This window comes from Peromyscus leucopus, chromosome 7 (genome assembly GCF_004664715.2).
Source record: "Peromyscus leucopus breed LL Stock chromosome 7, UCI_PerLeu_2.1, whole genome shotgun sequence".
In the NCBI taxonomy this organism is placed as follows: Eukaryota; Metazoa; Chordata; class Mammalia; order Rodentia; family Cricetidae; genus Peromyscus; species Peromyscus leucopus.
This window is the reverse complement of record NC_051069.1, coordinates 107,241,879-107,262,550: the sequence shown is the minus strand read 5'-3', so window position 1 is coordinate 107,262,550 and position 20,672 is coordinate 107,241,879. Positions and strand designations below refer to the sequence as shown.

The 20,672-nt window shown below is 46.2% G+C and overlaps 1 protein-coding gene across 1 annotated transcript in view; it reads right to left on the bottom strand.

Moving 5' to 3' along the window:
• Positions 1 to 20,672, bottom strand: part of Itga9 (integrin subunit alpha 9) — a 279,440-nt gene that overhangs the window by 84,175 nt on the left and 174,593 nt on the right. Inside the window, exon 18 of the mRNA XM_037208241.1 lies at positions 16,532 to 16,682. Coding sequence (XP_037064136.1) covers positions 16,532 to 16,682 — 151 coding nt within the window. The remainder of the gene's footprint in view (positions 1 to 16,531; positions 16,683 to 20,672) is intronic.

The window sequence follows — 20,672 nt, the reverse complement described above, 5'->3', positions numbered from 1 at the left end:
TGGATCTCTGCATCTACTTCCACCAGTCACTGGATGAAGGCTCTATGATGACAGCTAGATTATTCACTAGACTGGTCACCAGAGCAGACCAGTCCAGGGACCCTCTCGACCATTGCCAGTAGTCTAAGGTGGGGTCATCCTTGTTGATTCCTGAGAACTTCTCTGGTACCCTGCCTCTTCCTATTCCCATGATGTCTTCATTTATCATGGTATCTCTTTCCTTGCTCTCCCACTCTCTAGACACCCCTCAACTGAAGAATGGATAAAGAAAATGTGGCACATATACACAATGGAGTACTACTCAGCAGTAAAAAAACAATGATATCATGAAATTTGCAGGCAAATGGATGGAACTAGAAAATATCATCCTGAGTGAGGTAACCCAGACTCAGAAGGACAAACTTAGTATGTACTCACTCATAAAGCAAAGGATAACCAGACTACAAACCACAGCTCCAGAGAAGCTAGCTAACAAGGAGGACCCTAAGAGGGACGCATAGATAGCCAAGTGAAGGAGAAATAGATGAGATCTCCATGAGTAAGCTGGGGGTGAGAGGGAATGGAGGGCAAAGAATTGGGATGAGAACCACTTTCTGCTACTCTTAATCCCTGGAAGAACCAAGAAACGCATCTGCTGCTGCAGGAGGAAGCTGATGAAGGCAGCGGGGATTTCGCAGGGCTGTGAGCACTAAGCCCATCTTCCAGAAAGAAGGGGTGAGGCCTGGGGAGAGGTGGGGTATGCATGAGAAACCCTGGCATCACACAGTCACTGTGACTGACGAATGATCTTCTGAATGTGAAAAACACACCATCTCAGAAGGACCGTCAGCTGTATTTACTGTCCCTAACGTACTTGAAGGTACTGCAAATAAAAAGTAGTACAAGTAGAGGATAAACATCATAAAAACAAACAAGCAAAGCTGGAGAAGGCGCTTCATAAAGACCTTCAAAGGAGCACTTTCCCTCACCCAGGAGGGCGTGCTCAGGCCACTTGGACAGAAGAGAGCTTGCCTCCTTAAGACATTCCTCCTAAAGTAAATATCTGTAAATTACTGAAGCAGGTCTGTTTATTTTTATTTGAAATACACAGAAGTATACTAAAAATGTTTCTTCCCCTCCCCCTTTAAGTTTTCAGTATGAATCAGACATGATGTCTTAGTCAGCATGCCTGTTTCAGGGTTTCTATTGCTGTGATAAAACACTGTGACTAAAAGTAACATGGTGAGGAGAGAGTTGATTTCAGCTTACACTTCCATATCATAGTCCATCACCTAAGGAAGTCAGGGCAGGAACTCAAGCAGGGCAGGAACCCGGGGGCAGGAACTGAAGCCCCAGAGGAGGGCTGCTTACTGGCTTGCTTCCCATGGCTTACTCAGCCCATTTTCTTATTCCATCCAGGACCACAGCTCAGGGATGGCACTGCTCACAGTGAGGTAGGTCCTCCCACATCCATCACCAATAATCAACAAGAAAATGCCATACAGACAACTTGTCTACCAGCAAGTCTGGAGGCATTTTCTCAATTGAGGTTTCCATTTCCAAAATGATTCCAGCTTATGTTAAGTTGAAAAACTAAAATAAAACTAACCAGCACACGCCTGTAATCCCAGCACTTGGGAAGCAGAAGCAGGAAGGTCAGGAGTTCAAGGTCAGTTTGTAGTGAGCAGCCTGGGCTATGTTAAACCTAATCTCAAAGAGATTGTTTTTAGTCTGACTCATTTTGTAAGCAGAAGGAAGCTGTGATAAAATTAGATAACATAAATTCCTTTTTGGAAGTCTGGTTTGTAGCTCCAAGTTTCTTGAAAAGTATAGCTTTAATTTTCTGTTTTGAGATATTTTCACATTAAAACTTTTAATTTTTGTTTATATGAATATGTTTTTGAGATAGGATCTTGGTCTTGAACTTGCTACATAGCCAGGGCTGGCCTAGAACTCTCCACTCTCCTGCTTCTACTTCCCAAGTGCTGGCTGGGGTTACAGGCACGCACCACCATGCCTGTCTAAAGTTTTCTAATTTATGTATGTAAAATGACAAGAAAGAGGCAAAGTCTAGATTCAAACCCTGTTTGCCTTACACGACACAAACTCTTACCTCTCTTTCTACCTAATCCACAGAGTGTCCCCTTTTATCTCCAAGTGGGTCAAGATTCCCAGTTGATGCCTAAAACCACAGGTCATACTCAACCTATACACCCCACTTTTCTGACGGACTGGAGTTACTCTGTGCCCTCATGCTTTATGTCCTGGGGTCTCCCTTGTATCACATTACACACAATTAAATACAGTATGAGTTTATAGGACATAAGTGCTTTGAAATCAAAGTCAGTTCATCTGAGAACTGAAGTAGTTATTAAGTGAGTTCTGGGGTGGGTAGGACATACAACATGGATACTCTGGACAGAAAAATGGTTCATATTCCAGACAGGGTAGAGTTGGGAGACATTTTAATTTAGTATTTCTGAATTGAAATGGATGGCAAGTGGCTGACATCCCAGATAAGGGAGAACTTCTGGAGGCCGCTCTCTGTAGAAAAATCTCAGTGAACAGTTATGGATGGAGAAGAGCTAGCTGCCACCTTTTGCTTTGAAATCAGCCAGCAATGACGAGCTAAGTCCATGCTGGGGCAGAGTCAGACATAGGTTTCGTTAAGTCCCTCTCAGCCCAGCCCTGATCCCAGCTCTGTGTTGTCTTCAACAGATGGTTCTAGGGACACTCATGTTCGAGTGCTCCCCTGACCGGCACACTCAACCGACCAGGAATGAAGCTGGTAAATGAGGAATATTCTTGTCTCTGGTCCTTTAGGTGAACATTACTGGGTAACTGCTATGTGCTTTTCAAGAGGCCCCAAATATGACAAGTGACCCCCAGAGCACAGTCATGGTGGCTTGTCATCTTTTTTCTTGCTGTCCAGGACCAGTACTCAAAGCCCCTGCATCATGCCTTCCCTGCAGGGTTTGCAAGTGGCAGGCAACCATTTGTCTTTGGGTCAATAAATCTCAGGAAAAGTAACAGTCTGAAAAAGCCCCACTTAGGAAAAAAGCTGAATCTAGGATCCCAGGTTGTCTAACTGAGACAGACACAGATTTCCAGAAGGTGTGGTTGGGGAGGGGGCACCCAGCCAGCTTGAAGGGAGGAGGGACAATTCTCACAAACAGCTGCCTGAGTAAACTCAGGATGTGTGCAGGGGAAGGAGCGAACCAAAGCATAAGAAACCTGTAACGGGATGGAGAGGACTGCACAGTGCTAACAGCACTGGCTGCTCCTGCAGAGGACCAAGATTTGCTTCCCAGCATCCACACGACAGCTCACGACCACCCGTGAATGCAGTTCCAGTGATCCAACACCATCTTCTGATGTCCACGGGCACTGCGTGCACATGGTGCACAGGCACACATGTAGGCAAAACATTCATATACATAAAATAATCCAAAAAATGAAAGGAGAAAGAAGGACTGGTCCCTTCCTCAGCAAAAGCCTGGCCTCCTCTTTTATTTTTATCTACATCCACATGTGGAGAGAGGCACGCCCTCATCCCGTGGAAACTGCTACTCTCTTTTCACCTTTCAGCTTTCCTGCTGCTTCTCCCGGAAGTCCTCATGAGGAAGGGAAGTGCCTGACTTCCGGAACGGATGATACCATATGGCTCTGTCCCCACTAGAACATTCCTTCCTTCCAGATGGACAGAAGAGAGGGTTCAGTGGCGAGTGAGAGCTCGCGTGGGCTAGGTCAGAGAAGTCGAGGGAATCCGAGGACATCGTGTCTTTCAAAAAGCCCCAATGAACTAAGTGGTGTGTTGAGCATAGCACATACTGGACATAAAACTGATGCTACATGCTCTCAGCTAAGTAAAAGAAAGTTTGTTCCCCAAAGCCAAGCCTAATATTACATCCCTGAACTATCTGAGTAGACTGCTCATTCAGAGAGCGGGTAGAGGATACTGTGGACACACCTTGAGAGCCCTGAGCCATGTGTTCAGACGGGATCTTCCGAATCTCGATTTGGGTTTCTCAGAGGACTTGAACTTTGATACACCTGGCTTTATGACTGCACTAGACCCTGCCCTTTATGAGGGGACTGTTCCCCCTGTGCGATGTGACATTTCAGGCCTTTCCCCAGCTTGTACTCAACGTGTACTCCACTATGACATAGGCTAGATTTAAAGCTTGGATTCAATCAACAGTTAACGTTCATTTTTTGATGATATCCACTTTGGTCTCAATTTAAAGACCTCTATAAAAGATGTTGTTTTGTTTTAGTTTTTGCCTTTCCTTTTCCAGCTAATAGTTGGACTAAGATTTTATAATAAATGTGTTCTAGGACATTTTGATGGCTCCAACATTCAGGCAAAATAGAAGTTGTCACATACACTTGGCATCTTCTTCCATTTCTGTGTGGACATCTCACCGTGACCTCCCAGGTCCTGTGCCATCTCACCGTGACCTCCCAGGTCCTGTGCCATCTCACCGTGATCTCCCAGGTCCTGCCATCTCACGTGACCTCCCAGGTCCTGTGCCATCTCACCGTGACCTCCCAGGTCCTGTGCCATCTCACCGTGACCTCCCAGGTCCTGTGCCATCTCACCGTGACCTCCCAGGTCCTGTGCCATCTGGCCCCTGCTGAATGCGTCAGCCCCCTCAGGTCTCCTTCCGCTCTATTCTATGTCAGCCACTCCACCCTTTCTACAGCAGCCCACATCCCTCCTAGTCTCAGCACCTCCCCTTTTCCTAACATCTCCCAGGATGCACTGGGGTGTATTTTCTGATCCCCAAGCCTGTTCCATTTACCATATTCCCAACTCCCAGAGCACCTGGCTGCAGGCCCATGTCTATCCTGTTTATAAATCTCACACCCTAAACACTCAAATGTACAGATTACTCTCTCTGACTAATAAGGAAGCAGAAGGCTGATGCTGCTCAGCTCAAGCCAGGCAGTACCTAACAACCCCACTTCCATTCTCAAGCTCAGTGTGTGAAGAGGAGTGATTTCTGTAGACATTCAAGACACCCAATGGCTGGCCTTGGGCCATGCAAACAAGACCCTATTTAATTTGCTCAGTCTTTCCTTAGTTGAAATTGCTTTTGATTATTTGGGAAAAACAAAAACACACGATCTGTTCTCCTGTGATAATCCCTGTTGTTATCACCCAGCAGAGCTCCAGATTCAATTATATATCAGTTATATATTATGGTTGTCATGTGATCCATTTCATCAGGTACCCATGTCCTGGTATTCCCACCACGCCACTGGCCTTTTCCAAGTGACTTGGGTACACAGCTGGGAGCTTCTCCTTCTTGAACTTCTTCCTAACAATATTTGGACCTGAGTTGGGAAAATGATGCTGAGCCACAGGTAGAGCAAGACCATTTGACACATGGAGGGGTGCATGACTCCACCTCTTATGACTTTCCAGCTTTCCCAGCAGGCAGAGGGGAAAATGGACAGACTATTTTTTTTCACCTTCCTGGTCCATTCAAGGGCAAAGCTCATAAGTGTGATATTCCTTTAGCTGAGTTCACCTGGGGACAAATTTCCAGAGAAGAAATTCCCTGCCAGCTCCCAGAATCCAGCCTGGCGATGCATGGACACCACAAGAAAGCTTCCTCTAGTGGGAGCCTGGTAGGGGTTAGGTCTCTGTGCCAGCACTCTTGGGGTGCTAAAGAGAGCCTTGTTTAGACAAAACACAGCTGCCCCAGAAAATTCATCAATGCTTCCTGCCTGCTACCCCCTCCACAAGAAAAGTGGGCAATGATGTAATGTGAAAGACATCATTCACTAAGCACCTGGCTTTCCAGAGGGTAACAGCTACAGGCCAGGTGGGCAGCCAGAGACCATCAGACATGCAAATTAGCCTCTTTATGCAAAGAAGATGCAACAGAGACCGCTGGAGTCAGCCTGTCCGTGCCTGAATCCCAGTGCCCAGTTTTAGCAGCTCTGCCTTGCTAAGCCTTGGTTTCCTCCTCAGGAAAACGGAGCTCACAAGGGGACACTGAGTTGTGGTGGGGCTAAACCATTTAAAAACATTTTAGAAAAGTTAGGTGCTGAGCACAGTGTGTGGTGTAAAAATGACACTCAGTAAGGACTGTCCTCCCCATTGCCCTCTCTTGTCGCTATACCAGTTTCAGACTACCAAGAAGAATTCAGGCTTCGATTTATTTTAGAAAATTCTAGCAAAGTCTAACATCCAACCCTGACAAAGACAACACAGGGGAGCAAGCTAAGAGAAGCATCTTGATTATGACTATAGAGACAAATACACTGAGCAAAATATTAGAAATGAAAGCAACAGCATATTTCATTCTTTAAGGGGGTGAAACTTTAAAAATAGAATTCATTTCCTTAAAAGGTCAAAAGAAAAGTTATATGAACACATCAACATTTTAAGTATAAATAGTCCTTGAAAAAGAAAGCAATAATTGATCAAAAACTTCAGATTTAACTGGACAAGATTGGGCTCTCTCTAGTCAAACCTCACAGACAAAATATCAACAGAACAGACCTACAGACTTCTTGCAGGTTCCATTACGAAGGGAAAACACACCAAATAGCATCATTTGAGGGAAGACATTGAAGTCACACACAAAAACCCCACAAAAACCCCAAAACATTCCGACTCTGAGATGGGGAGTCATGGAAACAAAATCTGTATGAACATGTGTCTCCAGGAAGGGGGATGCAGCAAAGTGGGGCAGAGAGGGGACCCAGCCCTGAGGGAGAGCACACCCAGAGGTGGCCTGAGGCTGCTGCTCAGGTTCTGGCTACTTTTGACCATGGCTAACTAAGCTCCAGCTACCTGAGGGCCAGTCAGTCTTTTAAAGATTCACAGGTACAGGGTATTAAAGTAAATAAATAAATAAACAAGCAGGGCTGGGGAGATGCCTCAGTGGAGAGAGCAATTGCCAAGGCAGCATGAGGATTGGGGTTGACCCCAGAACCCATGTAAATGCAAGGCAGGCGTGGTGGCTCATCTGGTTCAATTGAGAGACCCCGACTCAACGGATAAGGTGGAGAAAGGAGGCTGACACCAACCTCGGGCTTGCACATCTGCACACACGTGTGCAGCCATACAAATGGGGAAATGTATAGATGCACATGCAGGCAACGGGGCTGGAGGGCAAAAACTGTCGGGAAGAGGGAAGGAATCGAAGGTGGTCAGCGGATATCAACACGTTTGATTTCCCTGGCCTCATGGATAATGGACCCGCCTTCCAGCATCCTCCCTTCCTACCTCTGGGAAAGTTGGTGGAGGATCAGCTCTAGGAAGAAATCAGCAATCAGCAGCAGTATTGTACTGACACTATGTCTAAATTGGAAGAAAATTTAGATAGGCATGGTGGTGTGTGCCTGTAACCCAGGTATGTTTCACGTATTTTATACGCACTGAAGTACTTCATTTGAAGTATTTCAAACACATTGGTTTTGAGCATGCTCAGCAAGTGCTCGACCACTGAGCCACATCCCTAGCCCTGCCATGTTCACCTTAAGCGGGTCCTGGGAGCCCTAAACATCTCTTAGCTTTGTGCCCATTACCCAGGGGCTTTCATCACTGCTCCTTCCTGCATGGTAAGCTGCCACAAGGTCCCCATTTAAACAATGTTATTTTAATCTTAGATTTCTTACATGCTTTTGTTGTACGATGAATATATTCTCCTTTTCCTGCCCTCTCCCCCCTTGGCCCCCTGTGTTTCCTTCCACAGTCTCACTTCACTTTCATTTAATATACACAGAGAAAACTCTGCGACTACGTAAAGTATAGGAACTACAAATGAGAGGGAAACACTTTCTGGGATTAATTTGCTTAATAGTATTGTTTCCAGTTGCATCCATTTTCCTACAAACAACATGACTTCATTCTTACGGTTGGAAACATTCCATTGTGTATAAAAACCACATTTTCTCTATCCATTTCTCTCTTGCTGGCAGCTAGGCTGGCTCAGTAATCTGGCTATTGTGAACAAAGCTGCAGTAAACACTGGTGCTCTGTTTCTCTGTGATGTGTGATGCGGCGTCCTTTGGGTCAACACCCAGGAGTGGTAGACTGAGAAATACGGTATATCTAGTGGATCTGTGTCTCTTTTCTGAGAAACGTACATACTGATTTCCATGGGGTTGGGCTAGCTAGTTTACACCCCCACCAGCAAACTTGTGGGCTCCCTGTTGTCCACAATGGCAGCCAGCAGTGTCTTGATTCCCTGACCCACCCTGTCCACATCTCATCCTGGGGCTTTAAAGCTTCCTAAGCTGCTCTAAACCAGCGCCTGCTGTTTGTGGCCCCAAACGCAACTTCCTGCTTTAAGATAGAACTGAGCCAGACCTTCCCTGCAAGAGCAAGCTGAGGACTGTGGTTGGAGGGTCTTTGCCTGAGGTTGCTCTGCCCTACCCTGCTTCACCCTGACTGTCTCCTCTGGGAACAGACATAACTCTCAGGGACCATCATTCTCACCATCAGCTCCAGGGGAGATGTTCAACTTTTTCCTGACCTCAAAAACGTTATTATTTTCAAATTGTGTATGTGTGTGTGAACACATGAGTGTAGATGCACTTGGAGGCCAGAAGAGGGAGGTGTCGGACCCCTTGGAGCTGCAGTTACAGGTGATTGGGGGCTGTCTGATGTGGGTGTTGGGAACTTAACTTATGTCCTCTGCAAGAACAGCAACCACTCTAAACCACTGATCCACCTCCAGTCGCCTGGCTTCCAACCGAGTGTGTGTGATGCGTACGCATGGTGTGATGTGGTCAGAAGACAATTTTGTGGCATCTGGTCTCTCCTTCCACCATTATCCGGGCCCTGGAGATCCAAATCAAGTCATCAGGCTTGCTCAGCTAGTGAGCCATCTGAGCCCTCTCCTAGACCTGTTTTTAATGTCTTATTTATCTTTTAAGTTGTCTTTTGTCTTAGCTTAGCAGTTTGCTTTTATGGCTTTCTCTCTCTCTCTCTCTTTTTAAAGGTACTTGGCTGTCTGGTAAAAAAAGATTTAAGATTCAGAAGAAATGGGTAAAACTGCTCCACATCTAGTTGAAGGTGGGATCCTAGAGTTTTGATGCTTACTTCTTAAATCCCTCTCACAGATCTGCTGTGGCATGGTGGTGGGAAACATTCTTAATTGAGCCTTGTCAAAGTTACAGCTTTACTGACATTTCTCAGCCTGGACTGGAGCCTCCCGTTCAAACACCATGAATATACAAACGAAGCTTTTCATGCCAACGAAAGCTGAGCTCTGCCTTGGAACACAGACCACACTGTGATTGGAAGTGGACATCTGGGGTTCTCCATCATTTCCTGGTGCCCACGGCCACCAGAAGGGCCAGCAGTCTCTGGGACCTTCAGTTCAGGCTATGTCCATGGTGCCAGCACTCAGGCAGGACTGACTACCGGTAACAGGTACCAGTTAGGGTTACAGTCCTGGTGCTCTCCTCCACCTCCTCTCAGCCCATGATAGATAAAGGGCAGGGTCTTCAGAAGTAACCCAAACAGGAGATGAGCACCAAGGAGAACGCAGGGTAAGAGCGGCACCTGGACCAGGGCCAGGGGAGGAGCGCTGCTTGGCATTATGCAGGAAGTTCAAGGTAAAGTCACCAAGGGGCTCAGGGCACAGGATTAAAGACAGGAAGGGGGCGGGAAAGACTTATTATTTTCTAAGTATTGATTTCCCCCGAAGGGCTCTCTTACAAGGGTTAGCAGTGAGTTCATTCATCATCTTAATGGCCAGCCCAGGATGACTATAAACATCTGAGGGCTGCATTTTACTGGGGGCTACTATTAACTTGATAAGAGACACCGGAGACAGTGGAGCACAACAGCAATCAGCAGATTCTGCGGCCAGGGAGCAGCAGAGGGAAGGAAAGCCATCTGTACTTTCTTACATCCCGACGGATGGGGTGCACTTCTGCCCCGGGAATGCCCGACTCCTCAGCTCCGATGACACGTCTCGCTTTGTTCACAGGCACAGACACACAGGTTCCGCCCACAGAAGGGTCAGGTACCTCCTCAAATATAAAGCTATGCAAACACATTAAGTTTCCAAATCCTCCCTCAGTTCAGATTAGAAAGCTGATAGGTTTTTATCATCTGGCGCCGTCTTGAGTCGCTTGCCTTGAAAGTGAGAAGAGAGATTCCTGAGAGAAACAGAACACCCTTCCGTGGTGGAGGGTAGATATTACTGGGAAGACTCGCTTTACAATCAAAACAAACTCACCCGTCCTGATGCCACTTGTCATAAAAGTAAGCTGACCCGGTAGTTAATGAAGACTCCAAAGCCCAGCCTGACTGGAAATTTAAACCATTCACTTCTCAGAAACATCAAAAATGAATTTCCTTGATACACTACCATGCACCTCCTTAGATGCCCCTCCTCAGGCCCTGTCATGGGAGGGGTAAGAGGACCCAGGGGCCACCCCTCACCCCAGTCTCTCAAGGTGATCAGAAGATGAATCGGTAAGTAACTCCACAACCAAGCTCAGGGACTGATGACAACGGATTGCGAACCAAGCTCTAGGCAGCTTGGCTGTGCTCTGCAAGTGTGAGGGATGAGGTCTGGCTCTCCCACAGGAGCCCATGACCACCGTTTCTTCCTCATGCCTCGGCCTTCCGACACTCCCATCACTGAATCCTATCTTCCCATTTCTCTGGCCTGACGGCACTTCCTGTAAGATGTCAACGAGGTTGCCTAGCATTGTGGGAGTATTGTGCTGCCTATCACTAGCCCAGTAAAAGACCCAAGTTTAAACCTGGAAGCACAGTTTCTGCTAAAAGTATATGGCCTTTGTGCCATCACAAAGTTGGAGAAATCGCAAGCTGAACTGTCATAAGGTGGGGACCAACGGGACACCGAGTAACTGATGATCTGTATTATGTACTCGCATATGTTGGGAGTCAGGGGTCTGCCACAGTTGAGACACATGCTTGGTATAGGCCCCACTCAGTCCTTAACACACACCAACATTACAGTGCAAGAAATTGTTACCCTGGACCCAGGGTCACACTGATCACCAGAGAGAGAGCTGGAACTTCTGTCTGCACCTGCCGATCCCCAGCGCTCACTTTTCCCCACGTCACACTTTACACTGTAAATGCAAACAATGCAAACTCCAGCTCAGCTTCTGCTATCACTCCAAAGCACAGATCTCAGCCTAACAGTCATTAGTTTTAAAAATGACACGGATGCTACATTTGGGTTGACTTTTCCATTCCCTTCCATCCCTACACACACACACACACACACACACACACACACACACACACACACACACAGCCCCTCCAAATGCTAATATATTTGGCTAGTTAGTCTATTGCCAAGGGGAGAATGTGAGATGCACCCAGGATGTGTAAAAGGTTTGACCAGTAATGCAGTCACAAGACAGACAAGCAGGTTAGGGCACAGAACTAGAGCATATAAGGAATAGATAGGCTAGAAGTCTAGACCAGTGGCCTACAGGCTGGATATGATCAGGGGACATGTTTTGTTTGGCTTATACGACACTCAGAAAACATTTTAATTAGCTGCCAAAGTAACATAAAAATGAAGTTCTGGTTTTTATTGAAAAATAAAATCTGGCAGCACTAGTTAACACTCCCACTTCAATTACTGGGCTACTGAAGTGGCTGACCCATGGGTGACATCGGAACCCTCCATCTTCCACAGAATCTACCATATTCTTTTCCACACCTGGACACTGTCACCTATTCTCACACCTGCCTTGCCCAATTCCTGGAACTGTGAAGTGTTCTTTAAGCAGAACTCTAACTTACAACTTCCAGGAGCTTAGGAAGTGAGATGCTTGTGGGCAGGTGCCAAGCAGGACTCACATCTGTCAGAGTGCCTCACTGATTTCCCCTGCCAGACCTAGACCTCTGCATCTGAGGGCACCATTTTCAGAACCAAAGAGGTCATGCTGGCGTGCACATGGTAGTTCTGATGTGCTGGGGAGTGGCCTCCCAGGGGATCTGCACCCTAATCCTTAGACCAATGAGTCTCAACCTTCTTATGTTGAGACCCTTTAATACAGTTTCTCATGTTGTGGTGACCCCCAACCATAAAGTATTTTCATTGCTACTTCAAAACTGTAATTTTATGTTATGAATCATAATGTAAATATCTGTGTTTTCTGATGGTCTTAAGTGACCCCTGTGAAAGGATCAGTTGACCCCAAGGGGTCACTCACAGGTTGAGAACCACTGCCTTAGAGAGTATGAACTTCTGCCTTTTCATCCCTAGGGCATATTTACCTTTATACTGTTTCCAGAGTGGCAAGAGTAAGCCCATCCCGCACCCCAGTAGCTGACTAGACAGCCTACTTGCCCTTTCCTCCCTCTTATCTTTCAAATAGACCCAGTGTCCTCAGCCTTTGCCTCCAGGTTGGCATCTGGGAGGCACAAAGCAAGATGGCATCTCACAGTGTGAAAGCCTGGAGTGCCATGGTCTGCATCAGTCATTCTGTAGCTGTGATAGAAAAGCTATGGCTGCAAGCAACGGAAGGAAGGAAGGAAGGGTTAATTCTGATGTATGGTTCCAGAGGGCGCGAATCCATCATGGCGGGGAAGGTTTGTCAACAGGAAGCAGGAGCAGGAAGCTGGCTGATCACATTTTCATCCACACACAAGAAGGGGAGGAAATAAATAGGAAATGGGATAACATCTCGCCTTCAGTGACACACTTTCTTCACCAAGGCTGTACTTCCTAAAGGCCCCATGACCTCCCCAAAGACCACCACCCACTGAGGACCAAGTGTTCAAGTCTCTGGACCTTATGGCAGACTTTTCTTATTCAAACTACCACATGGTTAGAAGGTGGAATGTCCTCCCTAGATTGTGTTGAAAGACTGGTACCTAGCTGGTGACTATTTAATTTGGAGGTGGGGCTTAGCTTGAGCAAGGAGGTCATGAGGGAGTGTGCCTTTGTAGGTGACACCGGTCCCCTCTCACTTCCTAACTCTCTGCTTCTCATCTGTCACGAGATGGACAACTTCCTATGCCACATGCTCCTGCTGCCATAATGTTCAGCCCAAGTCCATGGAAACAAGCAACCATGGACCGCGAGCCAAAATAAAGAATTCCTCCCTTCACACTGCTATCTTAGGAGTTTGGTCACAATGACTGGCAACTAACACAGGAAGCCTGTCTTTGCCGTTTGCCTTTTCTCTTGGTAGAGCGACCTCTGTAATTTCATGGCCAATGGCCGCTACCCTCAGTGCCCAAACTCGGACTGGGAGCTCTCTTGCCCCTAGATGAAAGTTTGCTCTTTCAGGGCCTGTCTGTTTCCATCATGTTCTGGAATGCATCAGTCATGAAGATGCACACGTGAGCCAGGGCCCTTCTTTGAGTTCAAGACTCATTTATTCTCCCCACAACTCACCATCACAAGAGGCACTGAGTGGGCAGGCATTCTGACAAGCTTAGGGCACTAGGAGGCAAGTGCTCAACTGTGCTGGTGTCAACCTGCCATCCTGAGTACTCCTTGCTCTCTGCTCCACAGGCCAGCCCTCTTCCCATCATGCCTCTGAGTCCTCCACTCCACAGGCCAGCCCTCTTCCCATCATGCCTCTGAGTCCTCCACTCCACAAGCCAGCCCTCTTCCCATCATGCTGGGCCCACTCCCTGTCAACCTGGCTCACAGCACATTTTTCTGCACCAAGCATAAGCCCTTATCCGAGGATTCTGCCAACATGAGACTAACTGTCACAGTAATGATCGGCTCTACCTTGGCACAAAACTGGGCCTCACAGCAACTTCTCAGCATATCTGTATGGCAGTTAGTATCTTGTATCTTAACTATTAATTATCTTAATTATTTGATGACATGCCCCAGTAGGCTGGGAGCACCCTGGGAGCAGGGGTATGCCTTATTCCTATCTGTTACCCCTAGTGACTGGTACAGTCTTTGGCATTTAATAGGTACTCAGTAACTGCAATCCAAACAAGTCCCATGCAGCCAGGTAAGAAGATTTCACGATCTGAGATTGGGGCAATATTCATTGATAGACGATGGAAGGAATGACTCTTGTAATAGTAGCCTCAGTCATGAACGAGGACTGATTCAAGTGTGTAAACAGGCATCATGAGCTATGAGTCTGGGAAAGGGGGTACCCAGGAAGGATTGGGCTCAGGATGGCCTTTTGGGAACAGCTGAGGAGTCTTACTGCCATCCTGAAGATTGTGAGGCAGAAGGAGGGACAAAAATCTAGCTTATTTTTAAAATGGTCCTGTTATAGCTGAGATCAAAGGCTTATTTAAAAATTTTTTAAAGATTTTATTTTGTACATGTGGGCATTTTGTCTTGCACCACATGCATGCCTGGTGCCCACAGAGACCAGAAAAGGGCAACAGATTGTCTAGGACTGGAGTTATAGATGGTTGTGAGCCACTATGGGTCTATTAGGAATTAAATTCGGGTCCTCTGAAGGAGCAGCCAGTGCTCTTAACTGCTGAGCCATCTCTCCAGCCCCAGAAGGCTCACTTTTAATTAATCTTCTGAATTATGTATCTACTGTGGTGGTGATTGTTCTATACTTATGTTTAATTGAAATGAAGTATCTGTAAAATTGTTTTTGTTTCAGCCCCTATATTTTATTTTATGGGTATATGTGCACATCTGAGTGTTGTGTATGTATATATGATCCAGGGGAGGCCAGATGAGGGATCCCCTGGAACTGGAGTTCCAGTGGTTGTGAGCCATTGTGAGGGTGTTTTGTAAGAGCTGTAAGTGTCTTGATAGCTGAGCCATCTCTCCAGCCTGTTTATTTCAGCCAGTGTTTACTTGTCATTACTGTATTGTTTTGCTGGACAGGAAGTAGGGGGATAGCATTGGGAGGCTCGTGTGCCCATTTCTGAACTCCTCTTTTTGTCCACAGTGAGTGACAGAAACTGGTGGGGAAATTCTCCAGCAGCCTCCTCACCCTTGAGAGGAATGGAGCTAAGGTGTGTTACCTCAGGTTCTCGGAGCTCTGCAAAGACCAAGCCCATGTGGTCCCTGCTCTTCCAAACGTTCCTCTTTCTTCCTTTCTGTCTTAGCTCTTCGCTCCACACAATGCCTCATGAGGTTACTCTCTAGGCAAAGGGGAATGTTCTGGATGACTCACTTTTTTTTCTCTGATAATAATCTTTTAAATTTTATTTCATCTTGAATTAGGTTTTTCTTGGTTTTGTGTTTTAGAATCTTTTTGGTAAGATTCATACAGAGCCTAGTAAAGTCCATGTGTTGTCCATGTGGTGGAGCGGGCAAGCTCCCTTGGCCGCCCATCACTACCTACCTCAGTGCAGTTAGACCTGAGCCAGACCATTTCTATCCCAACTGAACCTTGAAGAATGATTGTCATGGGGGGCATCTTTGTTTCTGTCACCGTGGCCATCTGCTTTTCTGGTTGGTTCACAGAGCTACAGGGTGTCTCTATACCTTTCCCCTACTCTCACAATAATGCTTACAGCATCATGAGGAGCCATGATATCTTGTCAGCGTTCTGCCAAAATGAAAACTAAGAATCTCTAGGCCAAAGGTTTTCTAGGTTACCGGGACTCAATGGTAAAGGAGTCAACCTGATTCACCCTCATTGACACCACAACCAGCGATGGTAGCTATTGACTCATTCCTGTGGCCTCTTCAAGTACACTGCCCTCAAGTGACCACAGTTTTTGTCTAGAACTGATGAGTGACTAACTCATCAACACTGTCTTTCACAACCTCAATGGGCAGTGCAAATGCCTGAACAGAAGGCCGCCTACATGCTCAAATGTGAACCTCAGGGTGCCATGAGCTGAGGACCAGGGGGAAGTTCCTCATGAAGTGATTCAGGTTCCATGTGAACACCAGCTCCCTGAGGCCAATGCCACCAACAGGGAAAAGCTGCAAACATCCGAAAATCTGCTGCCAGAGCAACTAGGTAGAATGGGGTCTCCTGCCCAGGCCTGCTCCTCCTTTCTCACAGGGGTGAGTGCCCTGAGGGGCATAGGGGAGGGAGAAAGCAACAGCCCCCCTCCCTTTCTTTTGGAACCACATTCTGTAAACTTCAACTCATTTGAGTGAGTGAATTGGCTCTACAAAAGCTCACTCGACTAATGGAAATCATCGAATTTCCTCAATTCCCTCGAATGTGGCAAGAATAAATATATAAATATGTCAAAGTATTAGCTGACACAGACTCCCATGTAACAGAGAGCATGGAATGTATTATTAGTGATCATAATCATGACAAGCAGGAATCCATCCATACGTATTTTCACAATTACTGACACAAAACTGAAATTTTATAGAACGTATATGTGCTGGAAATAACAGCTGTAGCTGCTCAGAGAGGGCCAGTCCACAAGAGAGAAGGGACGGAGCAAAACGTAAGATAGATGCTCTCTAGGGTATGTATTCATGGCTGATACCTGGGCCATACCAGCAGCCTGCTTAGTCCAGGATGAAAGTCGATTTCTAGTAATTCCAAGTTCCTTATAAAGGAGTGGCCTTTGTAGAATCATTGCATGACCCATGCTCCAGAGCAAGTCAGCAGGTGTATTAGATGGCAAATGTCTCCCTTTCAGGGGAGCTCTCCTTACCTTCTGCCACATGTTGATGAAGAAGAGTTCCCGAGAAACATTGAAGGATACGTTGGCATCATAGGCATCGTCCCCAAGGTTGGAGATGGAGATGTTTAGAGAGATATTCTTCACAGCCCCCAAAGCTAGGTATGGGGTTTTCTCATCAACACTGCCAAGAAAAAAAAAAAAACAGCAATTGGTATTCTTACACTGACAGTGAGGTAACAGGGCGCCAGCAGGTAGTGTGGAGGGATGGGACGGGACTACAGCTCTCAGGAGCCCCATCCACTAGGCACATGGCCTCGGAGAACCAGCACCCATGGGCCTCTGGTGTTTTGTTTTTGTTTTTTGTTTTCCTTAGAACAAGGGCTTCTGTGCTTTTGAACTCACTGGACTGGCACATGGCTCACAAGAAACTGTGTACATCAGACTTGGAAAGCTTAAAAACATTTAGAAAGCTTTATGTGAAATTCATTCACTGAGTTCTTTTGAGCAGATGCTGTGTTTTTGTCCTCTTAGGTGTGACATTTAGTGTTGACTGTCAGTGTGACGGAATCTAGAATTGCCTGGGAGATGGCCTCTGGGCATGCCTGTGTGGAGTGCGAACTGTGGTGGGAAGACACTTCCTCATGTGGGCGGAGCTCTCCCCTGGGCATGGATTGCAGATGATGAAACAGAGAGCTGAGTACTAGTGCTCATCCCTGCTTCTTAGTGCAGACACAATGAGCCAAAGCTCTTCAACGCCCGCTATTGTGACTTCCTGCCATGACCCACTGTAACCTGGAAGTGTAAGCCAAAATATACCCCTTCTCCCTCAAGCTTCTTTGGTTAGAGATTTTTATCCTAACAAGAAGAAAAGAAAGTTAGGCCCTAGAAACAGTAGTATGTAACTTCAAGGAGATAGAAAATGCATATGCAAAGCAAATATACATAACCAGCTGGAGACACCTTGGAGGGAAGGAAGTACCTGATCTGGAGGAGTAGCTGCAATTTTGAATACAGTAGTCGGGGAAGCCTCCATGAGGAAGTGACCTCACTAGAGAACAGGATTTGCAGAATGGAGGGCTTCCCAAGGAGGGTCTCTGAGGTGGGCACAGAGCTGGCATGTTCAAGGAAGAGAAGGAGGCCACAGAGGATTGCCAGATCTGTAGGTCCTAGTGTGTCGCCATCAAGACCTTGGTGTAAATGTGATATAGATGGAAACCTCTACCAGCTCTGAGCTGAGAAGTAATGACTCTTGGGGTCCATGTCAGGAGGAGGCTCCTGCTGGATATGATGGAAAGAGTCTATGGAGCAAGCTTGAGAGAAGTTGGGTGAGGTGTCTCCTGCAATAAGTCAGTTGGAAGAAGGGGAAAGGTCAGGCCAGGCAGGTGCTGCTGAAGTATGGAGAAGAGCCATGTTGGAGATGTTTCTAAGGTTGTGCCAACCTTGGATTTTTCTCCTGAGGAATTAGATGAGGGATGTTAGCAGATGAAGAGCCGATGGTGGCTCCAGGGCTTGGGGATTCAATAACTGCATTTGGGCTGCCATTTAGTGAGACAGGAGAGACTGTACGTAGAGAAAGCTTAGCAGAGACAAAGCAGATGCCTGTTGCAGCTTATAGGAAACACAGAGACAGCTTGGTACATGAGCTGGGAGTTGGAGGAGGCGTTTGGGTTGGAGATCTGCATGTGGGATAAAGACGAAGGACACGAGAAAGTGAGTGTAGAAGAAAATGCGCTTTCTCATTTAGAACCTGAAGAGGAGACAGGTGCAGCTGGTCTGGAGGAATGTCAGGTTTGTCCAGCATGGAAGTTGGTTCAAACAGCAGGAGGATTAGAACTGATGACTGAAATGAGTCACATAGAGCAGGGCTTCTTAGGCTTTCTCTACTTGTGAGCCTTTATGACTCACTTAGTTTCGTTCACATTGCTGTGATAAAATACCCCAATAAAGCAACCTACAGGACAAAGGGTTTATTTCAGATCACAATTTTAGTTTTCAATGTGGAAGAAAACTTAAAACACCTAACTACACCACCTCCTCAGTCAACAGCAGACAGAAAATAAATGCATGTGTGATTATTACTCAGCTCGGGTTCTCTCAACCCAGATAATGGTGCCATGCACAGTGGACTGGGTCTTCCCAATCAATGTAATCAAGACAATCCCCCATAGACATGCCTACAGGCCAACCTGATCTATACAAATCCTCACTTTCCTCCCAGATGATTCTACAGTATGTCACGTTGACAATGAAAACCAATCAATACAGTGTCTTAGAAGTTTTTATATGACCCTGGGTAAATAAGTGTATGAAACAAGTATACAGTTCAAACACTTATTGGAAACAAATCATAAATCTATTTTAAGATAAATCTTTGGTATACATATAAATTGAATATTTATTAAGGACTAAAGCAAGTTTGTATACGAATGACATGGGTATGACTATTTGTATAGCACAACAATCCATGTACACACTAATTTGTGCTGCTTATATAATCATGGGTATGTGGCCAAAAACTGGACTTAGTGGGTCATAAAAAAGAGAACATGAAATTGGGAGGAGTTGGTGAGGTAGGGGTGTGTCTGGGAAGATTTAGAAAGAGGAGGGGGTAACTATGATCAAAATAAATTGTAAACATGTATGAAAGACTCAAAGGATAAAGATATTATTTAAAACAGATTTAAAATATACTCATTTGAGATATAATAAAGAGTAATGGTAGGAAATTATTAAAAGCCTTTGTTTTCTATAATTAAATCATTATGTTTCTTTATAAGCAGAAATCATGGTATATACAGTAAAAAAGCTACGATCTGTAAGAGAGTGACCAGCTGCACGGACGTTCAGGCAGCATTCTTTGGCACCATGGCGTGACGGCACATTCAGTAGAGTCCAGAATGGTGGCACTACAGAGAAGTCAGGGGGTGCAATTGCCAGAGACACCTCAAATCTGCATTAAATCGTAGTTATTATGAGTTCAGAAACCTATCACTACCAGGATTTTGCAATCCCATGTTCAGCTACAACAACCCCGTATTGGGTTGTGACCCACACTTGAAGCGTTGATGTACACAGAGGTCACTGGTGACCTTGTTATGAATTCCACAAGTGAGTCAGGGCAGAAAGCCTGACTGGAGTGAGAGGGGAGTCCTTGAGAACAGTGAGTACAGGTGGGTATCAGGAGGTGTTCCTTTCAGTAAAGTGGAATGGAGAAACAGGATAGAAGCCACCAGGGAAGTGGGCTGTGGAGATGATTTTTAAAGGATGGCAATTATAGTGCATTTGCTCATGAATGGGAAAGATCCACTGGAGAAGGCACAATGAGTGAGCATGTGACAAGGGGCAGTTGCTGGCGGGGCCTGGCGAACACATGGAAAGGCTGGGGCTGAATGAGCCGAGCATGGCACAGCTGCTGAGTATGGGTAGAGAAATCAGGCTCCTTTGTACTTGGCATTGAAAGTGACTGAGAGTCAAAGACAGGGAGAAGAGAGAAGGGGAGGATGTTGGGTTGTGGCAATGGCAGGGAGAGCGGGGGAGTGAGAGGGCCAAGGATGGTAACGACGGGGATGGAGGCGGTAACAGTGATGAGTACCGAAGGCGATGACAGAGATGAATACCAAGTCGTATAAGCTCTGGGCGAAATCAAGTCACTCCAGTGGGATGTGCAGAAGCCTCTGAGAGTCTGTGCAGTGGACAGTTGTTACTTTTGGCTATTTGGCTCAGAGACTCTACGATAGACGTGAAAGGTACATCAACAGATAGGGAACAGGTAAAGCTGTGGGCACCTGAGTAAGCAGTCTTGTGATCTAAGGATGTTTGTTCAAGTGGCCTTACTTTGGTGATAATGCTCCCAACCACAGCTCTGAATTTTGAGGGTTTCACAAAGACGTTATGGTCCTGTAATTATCTGAGGTGGCTGCAGAAGTTTTGAAGACCCAGAAGACGCTTTCCTTGTTTCCTGTTGAAGTTGGTTGCCCCCTCCAAGTGCCTTGGCAGCCTCATCTAAACCAGCTTGTATCTTTCCAATAAACTAGACTTAAATTAATTGGTATATGTTATGTGGTCTGCAGCAATTAACATAGCTAATACAGCATGCAAGAGAAGAGAACTATTCAAACACTCAACAGGCTACTATTCTTTGAAATATAGACTTTGGGGGAAGGAACCGCCA